This window comes from Chlorocebus sabaeus, chromosome 23 (assembly GCF_047675955.1).
Source record: "Chlorocebus sabaeus isolate Y175 chromosome 23, mChlSab1.0.hap1, whole genome shotgun sequence".
In the NCBI taxonomy this organism is placed as follows: Eukaryota; Metazoa; Chordata; class Mammalia; order Primates; family Cercopithecidae; genus Chlorocebus; species Chlorocebus sabaeus.
In genome coordinates this window covers 58610280-58622791 of record NC_132926.1, presented here as the reverse complement: position 1 = coordinate 58622791, position 12512 = coordinate 58610280, and the positions used below count along the sequence as shown (strand labels likewise).

The following is a 12512-nucleotide window of genomic DNA, read 5'->3' as shown; positions in this document are numbered from 1 at the left end:
CCAATATCCATTTACAGTTAGCCTGATATTTATTTCCATTGTTCTTTACTCTTCTGCATTTCAAAGCTTTCATTTGGGATCATTCTTCTTCTTCTGCCTGAAGAACCCAAGTATTTCTTTTGCTTCAGATTTGCCATGACAAATTCTGCCAATTTTTGTTGGTCTGAAGTCTTTCCTTTATAAATAATGCTTTTACTGGGTAACAAAATTTTAGTTCAGCAATTGTTTTCTTTGGTACTTTAGGGATGCTATTTTACCGTCTTACAAATTCCTTTACTTTTGTTAAAAAGTCATCTGTCAGTCTTATCATTGCTCCTTTGAAGGCAATGTATCTGTCCACCCCTGCTCCCAACAGCTTTTAAGGTTTTTCTTTGCTTTTTGTCAATTTTGCTGTGATGCATCTAGGTAGGTTTACTTTGTATTTATCCTGCTTGCAGTTCATAGATATTTTTGAATCTATGAACTGATATCTGTTTTACTTTGGAAAATTCTTAGCCAGTATCTCTTTAAATATTGCTTTCTCCCCATTCTTTCTCCAATTACACATAAGACAGTCTCAAAATATACCACTTCTCTAATACATTTCATCATCATATCACCCATTTTCTACAGTATAATGATGGTAGTATTTCAAACTTCTTGTCTGATATTCCAGAATCTGAATTACACTTGTTAATTTCTACTGAGCACAAGACATAAACAGGCACTCCACAGATGAAGAAATGTAAGCAGCGTGGAAAAACCCTGTCTTCACCAAAAAAAAAAAAAAAAAAAATTTTCAAAAATTAGCCAGGCATGGTGATGTGCACCTGGAGTCCCAGATACTTCAGAGGCTGAGGTGGATGACCTGAGCCTAGGAGGTTGAGGCTGCAGTGAACTGTGAATGCACCACTGCACTCCAATCTGGGTGACAGAGTGAGACCCTATTTCAAAAACAAACATAGGAAAAGATGTTCAAAGTTAGTTATTAGTAACTACAGGAATGAAAAATTAAGCCCCAATGTGACACTACTTGGGGCCAACCAAACTGAAAAATTTAAGACATCTGACAATAGCCAACTGTTTGCAAAAGTGTGAAGGACAGGAACAATTATATGCTACTCTTGGGAATTGCAAATTAGTATAACCACTTTAAAGATAATTATGTAATATTTAGTGAAACTGAAGAAATTAATGTCCCCTAGTACCAGAAATCCCACTTTTAGATATAAATACTAGAGAAACTCTTACAGGCACTAACACATTCAGGGTTCTCTTATCCTGGATAAAATTGTGCAATATTTATAGAGAATGATTGTATGTATATAAAGGTTCAAAACACACAAAACTAAGCAATGTTGTTTGCAAACAGCAGACTTTTAATATATCTTATGTCACAAAATTATGACAAAAAGCAAAGGAATAATATCAAATTCAGGATAGTAATTACCTCTGGAAATAGAACACACAGTTGAGAAAGGGACACAGAAGGCTTCCAAAGCATTCATAATGCTCTGTTTCTTAAACCAGGAGGCAGGTGGAAAGAGGAGAAGAACCTTCTTTGAAATGTGTATTTCATTTTAAAGTTATTTAAAAAGAAAAACATATCTGGACAAAAATGCACCAAACTCTCTTCTTTGGCTAAGGAGAGGATTACTGGTGATCTGTAGTGTCTAAAGTTACATGATGCTGCAAATTGAGTAAGTATGACTGCAAGCAGGAAATAAGTAATAAAAGTTGATTATTAGCTTTACTCTGTAAAACTAAGTTTTTGATAAAATTTAACATTTTCTAAAACATAAGAAAATCCTTTAAATGTTTGGAATTTTGAATCAAGAATAGGGCATTAATAATAATCTCACACACACACACACACACACACACACACACACACACACACAAATTAGAGGTTAGTGAAAGAAGTCCTCTCCAGTGCCAGGTGCTCTGGGTTAAAGGCTCCTCAATCAAGTGAGTATAATCTTTATTTTGCCTTGGCTGCCTATAAATCCAGAGAGGAGATGTAAACATACATACACTAGACTAAACAGCGGCTAAAAAGTGGCCACTACTTACTCTCCCACTCACACATACCATGTAAGTCTGTGGGAAAAAACTTACAACTAAACTAAGGAACTCAAGTAAAGTTTTCTGAAAATAACCCAGAGCTGACAAGTCAGTAGGAGGGCCTGGATGGTTTCAAGACACAGTTTTTAACCAAGACTTGGACCTCCAACTGTTTTCTTAAACAAAGATTTACATCCCATCCTTGGCTAAATTACTTATAAATTAATCAAATTAATTACTCAGAGTGGATAAGCAGGAGGCTGGACAAGATAGTGCTGATGTCAGCCAATGAAGTCTGTGTTGTTTTAACTAAATATATCAGCTCAGTTTTAAACAGATTTACTGTGCACAAATATGGTAACAGACCCACAATCCTTCCCAAAATACTACTTCTCTTTCCTGTCCTGGGAACATACATACCTACTTTGAATATATCTGACATAAAAATGTTAAATTGTCTACAACAAACTCATACTTCATAACAATGCTTCATTTATTTTTTTAAAAAGTAGGCTTTATTCTACTTAATGATATTCTAAGGTGTCAAGAAATGTTTTTAAGTAAATATGCAAATAGGTTATTTAGAGCACAAGTAGGAAAGCACACAACTTCACTTGAGTATTTGCAGACCAGTGCAATTCAAGTATTTCTTTTGGTTTTAAAATATTTCTATAGTATATCTTGAAGAAGAAAAAAGGAAACTAAATTACCTCTTACAAGTCTAACAAGTAGAACTTTTAACTTTGTCCCATGATATCAAACTTAAGGGTATAACTTCCTTGTTTTCTAAATCAGGACTCATTTTATGTTATGCTTATTTATATTTTACAGCTGTTGCCTTCCCAGTTACCAAAGAACAAAAAAGCTTTCCACTGGGAAACAGGCTTTTACAGTTGCGAATCAAAAGAAAAGATTTTTTTCTAAATAATTGGAAGGTTACAAAATAGTTAGAAGGTTATATTTTTTAATTCACAAATTTACTATTCTGGGTCACCTTCGAGTAATGGAAATCTCTGTTTAAACATTCTTCTGGCAATGGGCACCAAGCATTAGGTCTTATTTCCAAGCTTTACCAGCTGGGTTTTGTCATTAACATTTATTAACAATCTAAGATATGGCTTTCACCATCTAATCCGTACTACACAAATGTTTTGTATGGCTCTCCAGAGGGTTTTGATGTGACAAATTACTGGCAGAGATTACAGCCCCGTGGCTATTCACCAGAGGCAATGTAAAATTAACATGGTACTAATCCAATTTAAACAAGAAGTTGCACAAACAATCTTCTGAACAAAACCAGATAGATGATTCCAAAATTATATTCAAGCACAATAAATGTGTTTTTAATAAAAAATTTAAGGAAAAAAAACTGAGTAATTTTCACACACATGAAATGTGCCTATTTGATGAAGTTACTAATTTTAATCTTACTAAAACAGTTAGGGGCAGAGCACAACTCACTATGGTAACCCCAAGATCTATTACTTTTCTTCTTAAAGTGTTGCATCTCAGTGTAGTCTGCAGAACATCAGTGATTCCTAGTGACCTCAAAATGTGTTTACAGAGGTGCCTCTAAAGCAGAAAGTTTGTGGGATAAGGATTAAATTGGTTTGCAATGAAAAAGCAATGAGCACCTCTGCACTCAAAGAACTTTTCTTTCATGAAGTATAAGTTTCAGAATTGAACCACTAATTTAAAACTTTTTTCCTTTTCTTTACAAAAGGTATCTGAATGTGATATCCTCCTTATTTGAATAAAATAGCTAAAATTACTTTGCAATGCTTTTTGGGCAAGAGGGTAGGAAATATACAGGAAGAAGGTTAAATAAAAAACGGATTAAATGGAAAAAAGATCCAGAAGATAACAAAAGTGTATGAGGATGCATGTGTTAGGAAGGAGGAATTCTTACATTGGAGCCTTTCACACTGAATCTTCTTTTAAAGGAGACTCCTTCAATACCCCAGTGTAAAACTAATCAAAAGCCAGGAATTTGGGAGATTCTATTCAGAACACTGTTTGTTTACTTATATTTTTTGAAACATATTTTTGATTATATATATTTATATACTTATATTTTTGTTTATATATATTTTAAATGGTGAAAAACTTAAAGAATGTAATCTATAATATACACACATGAACATGACAAAGTAAAAGTTCTTGCATAGATACTTCTCAATAAAAAAACACGTCAATTATAATGAGATTAAGTTTCAATAATTAATGATTATTCAGTTCTCCACAGAAAATGCCCTAACCAATAGTTAACAGTTTTCTCCCTTTTCAGCTGATTTGGATAATGTGTAATGACTGTTCACTACTCAGCTTCTTCAATGGAAGCACTATCTTCCACTTCTTCCCCCTCTACTCTCCTTTTAAAAACCTGAAATGATTTCCTATCTAGTAGTGTTATTTGAAGCATTTTCTCTTTGAAATATTTCTCCCTTAGCTTTGAGTGACATATGTGGTGATAGCCCCCAGTGGTCCCCTTGTTTTTCTAATACTTGCTGACTTCATTTACATTTCTTACCACCCTGCTATATTCTAAGTATCAGTCCTCCTAGGTGAACTTTAAGTTCCACATGGGAGCAACTGCTATATCCATAGCAACCCACTGTGCAAGGTGCATAGCAGGCTCTCAATAAGTACTTGCTAAATCAATGAAAGAATGAACTAACTACAGATGTTTCTTCATCTCAATGTACTCACATTCCTTTATACTCAAACTTGGGAAGTTTACCTACTGACACTCTTGCACATCTGCACATTTAGCCCTTCATACTTTTTCCTTCTGTAGTTTTCTACAGAACGTCTAACTATCACTGTATAACAACATCCCTCAATTATGCACACTTAAGAATTTTGACTCTCAGTCACAGAGCCCTCTAGTATTTGTTCTGTTCATCAATATCCAAAGCTACTGTCCAATTAGGTCCCCACTGACTGAACGCACCACCACCACAGAATGGCTTTATGGCTCATCTCTTTTTAACAAGTTACTTACCATTTACTGAGCACATACTATGTATCAAACACTGTATTAAATACACACTTTAAAACCACTCGTTTAATTCTCAGAATAACCTGTGGAAGAAAATTTCTCATTGTTCAAATGAAGAGACTAATCAGAGAAGTTAGAGAGGTAGAACCAAAATTCAACCTAGCTCTCTTGACTCCAGGGTCATGTTCTTAATTACTATTTATGCTGCTTTTGATGGAGTTTATATCTTGTTACCTTTAACAGCCATTCTCACCATATTTCCTTGGCCCCAATTCCACAGGGACTCCTCTCTATTATACTATATGCAACTTAAATATCTTGGCAGCAGGACCATATATTAGCTGCTTCTCTCTCAAAATCACTTTAATTCTCATTACCAGACCTGGTCTCTCTTGCGGTCAATGATGCCATTTTCCTTCTTAGGATATACCAACTCACCTACCTCAGTACTCTCGTCAGAGTGGCTAATTTTCTTCTAGAAATTCTTTCATTCCTTGACTTCAATGGACTAAGACCATAATATCATAAAAGGGAAAGAAGCCTCAGGCTGGATTCCTCAAAAGCTTTCAATGCTAGGTCTATCACTTAGTACCTATGTGATCACATGAAACTTAACTTCTTTAAGTCTCAGTTTCTTCATCTATTAGGCTGGTGCAAAAGTAATTGCAGTTATTGCCACTTTCACTTTTGCACCTTTACCGTTTTACTTTTGCACCAACCTAATAAAACGGGAATATTACCTGCTATATAGGGATCTTTGTCACGACTCAATGATAAATTCTGAAAGGCTTAGTGCTACACTTGGCACAAAGTAAGCCTTCAATACACGCTAATTGCTCTACCAGTATCATCATAATGATCTTCACATTTTCTCTAGTTGTTATTTCCTTCATTAGCTTTCTTTTTTCTTTCTTAAGAATTCCAAGTTCTAGCTGGCACAACTTTACACACTACCTCTGCAAAGGATTCCTTTATGTCTATTTTTAAGCCCAATCATTCTTTCTAACTGGTAGCCAAATTTCATTCTGTAAAAATTAAAACATCCAAATTTGCAAATCCTATCTCCTTCCCACCCTCCAAACAGCTTTTTCGTAACTATATTTCCCAAACCGGACCAGACACTGAAGCTTGGGCCCTTGGCATCATCTCTGACAAGAATCTTCTTGTTGCATTGCTACTGCTACTACTTAAGTTCCAGCCCTTATCACCAGAAATGACTTAGAAAACGGGTCCTCCTCTGTTTTATAAGAAGAGCCTATGCTTTCCCACTTTATGCCTCTTTGCTATGATCATTCTATTCAGTATATTCGCATTTCCCCCACTACTTCCTAAATTACAACCAATTCCTCTATTAAAATCTTAAGTATCTATCTCCAGAGGCCTATCACAAATACCTCCTCTCCTATGACACCTTTCCAACTCCTAAGTACTCTATATGGTCTGCGTCAAGGCTCTTACTATTAGGCAGTAAATTTTATATTTATGGTTGTTTCTTATTACTAAATTGCAAGCTCCGTGATGGAAAGGTCAATGTCTTGCATAGATTTACACCTGGTATAATATTATTTTATACTTATTATACATGTAAGACACTGCTTTCAATACAGGAGACTCTTTAGTACTACACATAATGTCTATCCTTAGTCCTGTCAGTATTAACATAGTCACATGGCACATTATTTTATATCTACCTGTCTTCATTTGTAATGCTTACAATCCCAACTCCTCTGTCATCTATGTTAGGGTAAACTATCTACCCTAGTTTTTAATTCTCATGTAGACTGGTAGTACTCTATGAAAGGGGTAAGCATTTAGTATAATAGCATAATGATATTTAATAGTATTTGACGGTTATGGAGACACATTAAGAAAACTACAAACCTGAAAGACCCTATGTGTGAAATTTCATTTAGAATAAAACTGACACATTAAGTAAAAGTGAACTTGGAATAAAGGAACCATTATTACTCTCTAAAAGATTTAGGTCAGTTAGGGTTAGATTCAAAATAAAAATCTTATTCATAATTTCTTCAAATGGTTAAGATCAAATATGTCCAAAATTAAGATTAATTTCTTCTGAAGCACACAGCATTTGTTGATTGGTAGCAGGAAAGAAAAAAATATATAACAATTCAGAAAACTTCTATCAAGGTTTTTAAACTCTTTAAAAATCATGCAAAAATTTCTTATAATTCCTTTTCTTGACTGAATTACTGTGTCTTAAGAATAACATTTGAAATATATTCTTAAACTTGACAAAATGTTCAAGTTATCCTTAAATTTCGTCCTAAAAGGCACTCCCAGTGGAAAGTTTAATCCTAAGAAAGAAAACAGTGGTTGTTTTATAAGTGAAAGTAAAATAAATTATTCCCAGTTTCTTCTGGGGAAAGGGATAGCTGGCATTTTTTTTAAAGACACAATTGTTTCTAACTCTAAAAAAGAAAGATCTTGCCTTTATAACATATTTTTATAAAAACCTCTAATCTCAAAAAATAGCAATATTCAAATGCAGACATCTGAATGTAACAGATATTGCCAAACATGCGAATTTGCAAAGAAACAAGGGAAAAAGATATAAAAAGAATAAGCTATAAACTACATACCTGTTTGAGTCTGGCAAGTTCTTTCAAAGCTCGTCCCCACTGCTGCTTGTAATGCAGTTTAGACTTAGTTGCAGATTCCAACTTTCTTTCAAGTTCAACCTAACAGTGATTAAAATCATATCAAGTGAAACACTATACCACTGTGTACAACCACTGAAAGATAATATATACAAAGAGTCTGGCTTAAGAAAAGAGTTTATACAGTGTAACATACGACATCATCTAAAACTGTTATATAATTTACTATAAATATTATGGCACATGAACATTTTCTTGTTTAAAATATAGTCTTATTTTTATTGCCTAACAGTCTATCCTAAAAAGAACTGAATTAGTCTTAACCTCCAGACAGTTACTATAAATGTATTTAAACATATATATTATATAAAGATCATGGAGTGAGAAATACATTCATTTTTTACAAAAAACAGTTCTAACTGTTAACATTCCAATTTAGCTGGCACTCTACATCTTAGAAGCCAAATTTTCTTTTTGGAGGCCTATCTTCATATGGAATTTTGTCTTATGAAGACAGCCAGTAGAGATGCTTTTATAACTGTATTTTGGCAAAATTGTGAAACTCTGAAAACAGTGAAATGTTTTATCAGAAAGCAGTTTACTAAGAAAGAGTACAAAGTCAAAAATATTTTAAGAATGTTAACATAAAGCCAAGAGTAAGAAAAATAATGTTCCTTAATAACACACATTCTATTTTCTATTTTTCCTCAAATATATAAAGAAAAACATTAAAGTGATTCAATTAAAAATATGATTATTTATACTTGCAGCAGGCAATCTGTTGTACATGAACTGAAGCCAACTTGGCTATGTTTTGGAATGTACTCAGTGTTTCAAACCAAGTACCAAACAAATTCATGTAGCCAACAGATAGTTTTACTATGAAGTGATAATGTAATAATCTGCTTGAATTAGAGTAAAACACTGTTACTCTGAACCGGTCTAATTTTTATATCAAGTCCAGTTTTTCCCATACATATAGCTTGTAGTATTTTACAGCAAAACAAAAATGAAGATACTATCCAAAAATTCCAGCTTCAGAAAACTCATATGAAAATAAAATGAAAGGAAAAGCAGATGGCCAAATTCCCTTCACAAAAGTGCAGAACATTTTCTGCAGTAATATATGACTACATGGAGTCAAGGTCTTTTCTGCTTTACAAATCCCTAGTGCTTGGATTTAAATGTGTTGACATTTCACAACTAGACGCAAGCATCTTAAGTTGAATAATACTGCTGAGATTATTGAAGATGATCTCTTCTACTTACGCCCCAAAGATGTATACCTATACTACTTGTTAATTTAACAAGAGACCATACCTCAGAAGAAAAGAAAAAAATATTTTTATACCTGTGGGATAAGAGGATAGTATTCAATTATATAAGCAATCATGTCCATGGGTCTTGGAGAAGGTCTAGTATACTAGACGAGCCCAAGAATGAGAGTTAGGCTAGAGATGAACCTAGAGGGATTATTTATACTCAATGCACCATCAGAAAAGATTGTGGATAGGTTATATCTGTTCTGCCATAATTATTAAAATAATTTGTATTTGCATAGTCGCACTAATTTAAAACACATGTATAGTTATAGATATAATTTCTTTATTCTTAATAAAATCTTGTAGCTAGTAAATCTGAGACACAAACCTCATTCTTCTAATTTATTCCTACACCCAAATCAACAATTCCTAACTTTTTATTTTTTAAGATATAGATGTCTCTGTGATTCTAAAGAAATAGATGGACCCAATTCCCAGAAACAATGTACACAGCTAAAATTTTATAATTTCAAGACATTCAAAGACCTTGGGTTCTTAAGAGCCCTTACTGTAAGTAGATTTAAACTTCTGGAAGCCTTTGTACTTATATTTTTCTTTAGGTTTTCTTGGTCATGACTGAGGTAGTAGACCATAAGCCAAGTTATATACTCCTGAAAGAAAAACTCAGCTTAGGACCTACAGTCCATTCAGAGGCTAGTAAAACTCAAAGCAGAGATGAAAATTCACTGGTTTCCAATCTCCCTATTTCTACCCTTGATACACCTACAATTCTAGTTCTTTACTAGAAGTATGGCATTGTCTTTGTCTCTTAATCTGCTATTCCCAGGTCAATTCTGTCACAAGGAACTCTACATTTCTCTCTTGAAATATTTTCAAATTCTATTCCTTTATATTCCTACCACTACTTCCTTAGCCCAGGTTCTTCCCAACTCATCTTGACTATAAGAGGTTCTCTTGTCTCTCCAGCCTCCCCAGCCTCAATTCTATTCTATCTACAAATCTTGTAAAAACTACTATTAAATAAATCTATAGTAGCTACTATTTATCTACAGTATTAAACCTAAACTACCTGACCTAGGATTGAAGGCATTGCAAAATATAGTATCTGTCCTACCTGCTCAACCTGCTTTCCTCAACAGGAAACCGACTCCAACCAGGTTTGTGTCCCCTGTGTCTTCCCCACTCCTTGCCCAAGTTACTTCCTGAGCCTGCCAATTCTTTTTCCTCTGCTTACCTAAATCTTAAGGCTCAGCTCAGATTCTACCTCTACATGAAGCTGTCATAAAACTACTAGATTCCGAACGCCAAATGGTTTCTACCACATTCCTTGGAGTTTGATTATTCATGGTCATTTACTGCTCTCTGACTAATCTCCCAATTACTTTACGAACTCTTTAAGTGAAGTCTCAAAAGGAAGTCCCAAAAGGATAATGTAAGTTTTCTCTTCCTATCTTTGATTTTTCTCTTACTTTCCCATTTGCCCCAAGTCAGGGGTGGCATATAGTAGATACTTGCCAAATATTCTTACGTACATAAATTTTAGCTTAATTAAAAATATCTATGTTCTTTCAATATATCTTCAGTCTTTTCAGCCTCTGTAGGCCCTACTAAATTACATGCCTTCCACGTTTCATTTTTAAAGTCCCCATTATTTAAGCTATATATATATTAAAAAATTTCCTAACTGAAAGAAAACCATAAACTAATACTCACTTCTTACACAATACAAGTTGGGTATCCCTAATCCAAAAATCCGAAGTGTTCCAAAATCCAATACTTTTTCAGCACTGACATGACACATAAGAAATGCATCTCAGACTTCAGATGTTCAGATCAGGGATGCTAAACAGGTAAATACAATGCAAACATCCCAAAATTCAAAAAAATCTAAAACTGGAAACACCTTTGGTCCCAAGCATTTTGGATAAGGGATACGCAACCTCTAAAAAGAATCAACAATTCCATTTGCTAAAACCATATGTTTATGTTAACTTATTTTCAGACAATTTCAGTAAAAAATGGGAATATGCATATTACACTGAAAAGAATAGGTAATGAGAAAAGTAAAAAGTTCTCAATCAGACATAACCAGAGCTTACAAATTAAATCAGATACTTTTTAACTTGGGTCTTTCTTTTTGTGCAATTATCTCTTTGTCACTATTTTAAGAAATAAGATTCTGCCCTCTTCTGGCTCCAAAAAGATTTACAAGGAATTTTCAGAAGAGCTGAAAAGCCTTGTTTCTCTAGGCACTTAAACATGCTGGATGAATGTATTAAGTCTAAAATAGAGGCAAATCAATTATGTACTTTTCTCTCTCAATGCAAGCTCACAGTACTGCTTATACCTTTAATATGTTTAATGATTTTTATCCTTTTGATAAAAGCGTAGTTGGAAGAAATTTTAAAAGTCATTTAAAATTTATTTTTATCGTGGATATTACTAGTCAACCAGTCTATATTCAGGGATGAATAAGATAATACCTCTGTTACTATTTTGATTTCTGGTCTTTAAATTTCCCCAGGGTAAAAGAGAAGTACTCTTAGACACCCATGTAATAGATCTTCTGAGAATCAATGTGACATCCAATGAGTGCTTTAAATATTTCTGGTAGGTACAAAAGAATTCATATTTATAAACACAGAAATACTTTAGAAGTAGGAAATGTCCAGCTGGATTCAAGTTCACTGGCAGAAAAATGAAGAGACTGTCCAAACAGGTAAGAAAAAGAATCAATTAAGACTTGCAATTAAATCAATGTGGGCATAAGAGTACCCCAAGATAGCTTGGCAGTTAACAGGCTACAGAAACATTTACTGAGTTCAGAAACACTAGATGAAAAATGTATTTCAGGGAGATGACTGAGTTTAGTTTTGGACATTCTGGGATATCTTGAAGACTGACCTCCAAGGGTCCAGGAGATGGACACTGTTTTCATAATACCAAAAGATTATTTGTCTTTTCCACTTTCATTCTTCTATGAATGTATGCTGGAGTTTTCCAGAGGCTACATGATGTATAGTATCACAACAGAGTGAGTTCAAAATCAGATATAAGAATTCAGATGTCTATTATCCAGACACTAAAGAGATTTGTAAAATAGTAAAACAATGTTACTCTTCTCAATTTTTTGTTTTAGAAAATACTTTTCATAAAAATGTTATCTAGGTATTTTTTTACCATTTCTAATACAGTGATTATCAATAAAGAGACCCTGAGTCCAAAAGTTTGAGAACTACTGTTCTAAGGCATTCAAGAAAAGATGTTGGGTAGGCAGTTGAATATATGGGTCATAAGCCAAAGAGACAGGTTTTGTCCTCTAATACACATTTCCTACACACTAGATGAATATTTTTTTTTCCTTAATGTAAAGATTAAGTTACTCTCCTACTTAAAACAATTCAATGGTATCTCATTATTTACTTAACTCTTATATTTACAAACACAGGATTTAAGTAAAACAATGTTCTAGGTTCTGTGCTTAGCATTTTACAAATACTGAGTCATTTAAATCTGTCATCGACCTTATTACCTTACTACCTCCATTTAAAAGATATGGAAATA

The 12512-nt window shown here is 33.7% G+C and overlaps 1 protein-coding gene across 3 annotated transcripts in view; it reads right to left on the bottom strand.

Annotated features, from left to right (window-relative positions):
* The window catches only part of CEP120 (centrosomal protein 120), a 76848-nt gene that overhangs the window by 12118 nt on the left and 52218 nt on the right, over positions 1 to 12512 (bottom strand). For all 3 annotated transcript variants that reach the window (XM_008014258.3, XM_008014257.3, XM_038008590.2), the window contains one exon: positions 7648 to 7746. In XM_008014258.3, coding sequence (XP_008012449.1) covers positions 7648 to 7746 — 99 coding nt within the window. The remainder of the gene's footprint in view (positions 1 to 7647; positions 7747 to 12512) is intronic.